Source organism: Naegleria gruberi, assembly GCF_000004985.1.
Source record: "Naegleria gruberi genomic scaffold NAEGRscaffold_9, whole genome shotgun sequence".
Lineage (NCBI taxonomy): Eukaryota > Heterolobosea > Eutetramitea > Acrasida > Naegleriidae > Naegleria > Naegleria gruberi.
The window spans coordinates 694,574-695,587 of NW_003163318.1; the positions used below are offsets into that span (position 1 = coordinate 694,574).

Sequence of the window (1,014 nt, forward strand, 5' to 3'; positions counted from 1 at the left end):
CTGACATGTTGAATGATTTCAAATTGTCATGAAACTGATACAGTGGTGTTTATTCACCATTAGTAAGGTACTGTATCAATTTCATAATGATCTGTATAGTAGATGTCATTGTCACATCCCTGTAGGTATCAAGTGCATCAGCCATGTACCATGTATGATATGGATGAATGTCAAAGTGATATTAATGTATTTAATTATCATGTACAGATGTATTGGAAGTGCATTGAAGTGGAACAGAATTCTCTCTTCAATGTTAGAATAGGTCAGTTGACAAGTTGAATAGTTAATTTCCTGAAATGATACCAAAGTATTTGAAATTGATATATATTGTTATTAACATGATATATAAGGTGATATATTGATTTGAATTGAATTTGAAATGTTTTCATTGATATTCTAATTGTCTAATCTATTATATGAAATTAACTTATATAAATCATTATAATGATGTAATATTATGTTATATTGTGATTATATATTCAATTTGGAGTATATTGATATATAATATATTGATTTATAATGAGTATTTATTGAGATAATCAATTAAGATGAATAAAAGTCAAAATATTGGGTCTGGCTTTGGCGTGGGTTTGGGTTTGGGTTTGGGTTTGGGTTTGGGTTTGGGTTTGGGTTTGGGTTTGGGTTTGGGTTTGGGTTTGGGTTTGGGTTTGGGTTTGGGTTTGGGTTTGGGTTTGGGTTTGGGTTTGGGTTTGGGTTTGGGTTTGGGTTTGGGTTTGGGTTTGGGTTTGGGTTTGGGTTTGGGTTTGGGTTTGGGTTTGGGTTTGGGTTTGGGTTTGGGTTTGGGTTTGGGTTTGGGTTTGGGTTTGGGTTTGGGTTTGGGTTTGGGTTTGGGTTTGGGTTTGGGTTTGGGTTTGGGTTTGGGTTTGGGTTTGGGTTTGGGTTTGGGTTTGGGTTTGGGTTTGGGTTTGGGTTTGGGTTTGGGTTTGGGTTTGGGTTTGGGTTTGGGTTTGGGTTTGGGTTTGGGTTTGGGTTTGGGTTTGGGTTTGGGTTTGA

The 1,014-nt window shown here is 36.4% G+C and overlaps 1 protein-coding gene across 1 annotated transcript; it reads right to left on the reverse strand.

The window, feature by feature from the left end:
- Window positions 1-559: 559 nt before the first annotated feature.
- On the reverse strand, window positions 560-1,014 carry NAEGRDRAFT_47007 (uncharacterized protein; the record flags this gene model as incomplete). Its single annotated transcript, XM_002680622.1, has 1 exon — window positions 560-1,014. A coding segment is annotated over one exon (455 nt), but the record flags the coding sequence as incomplete, so codon positions are not given.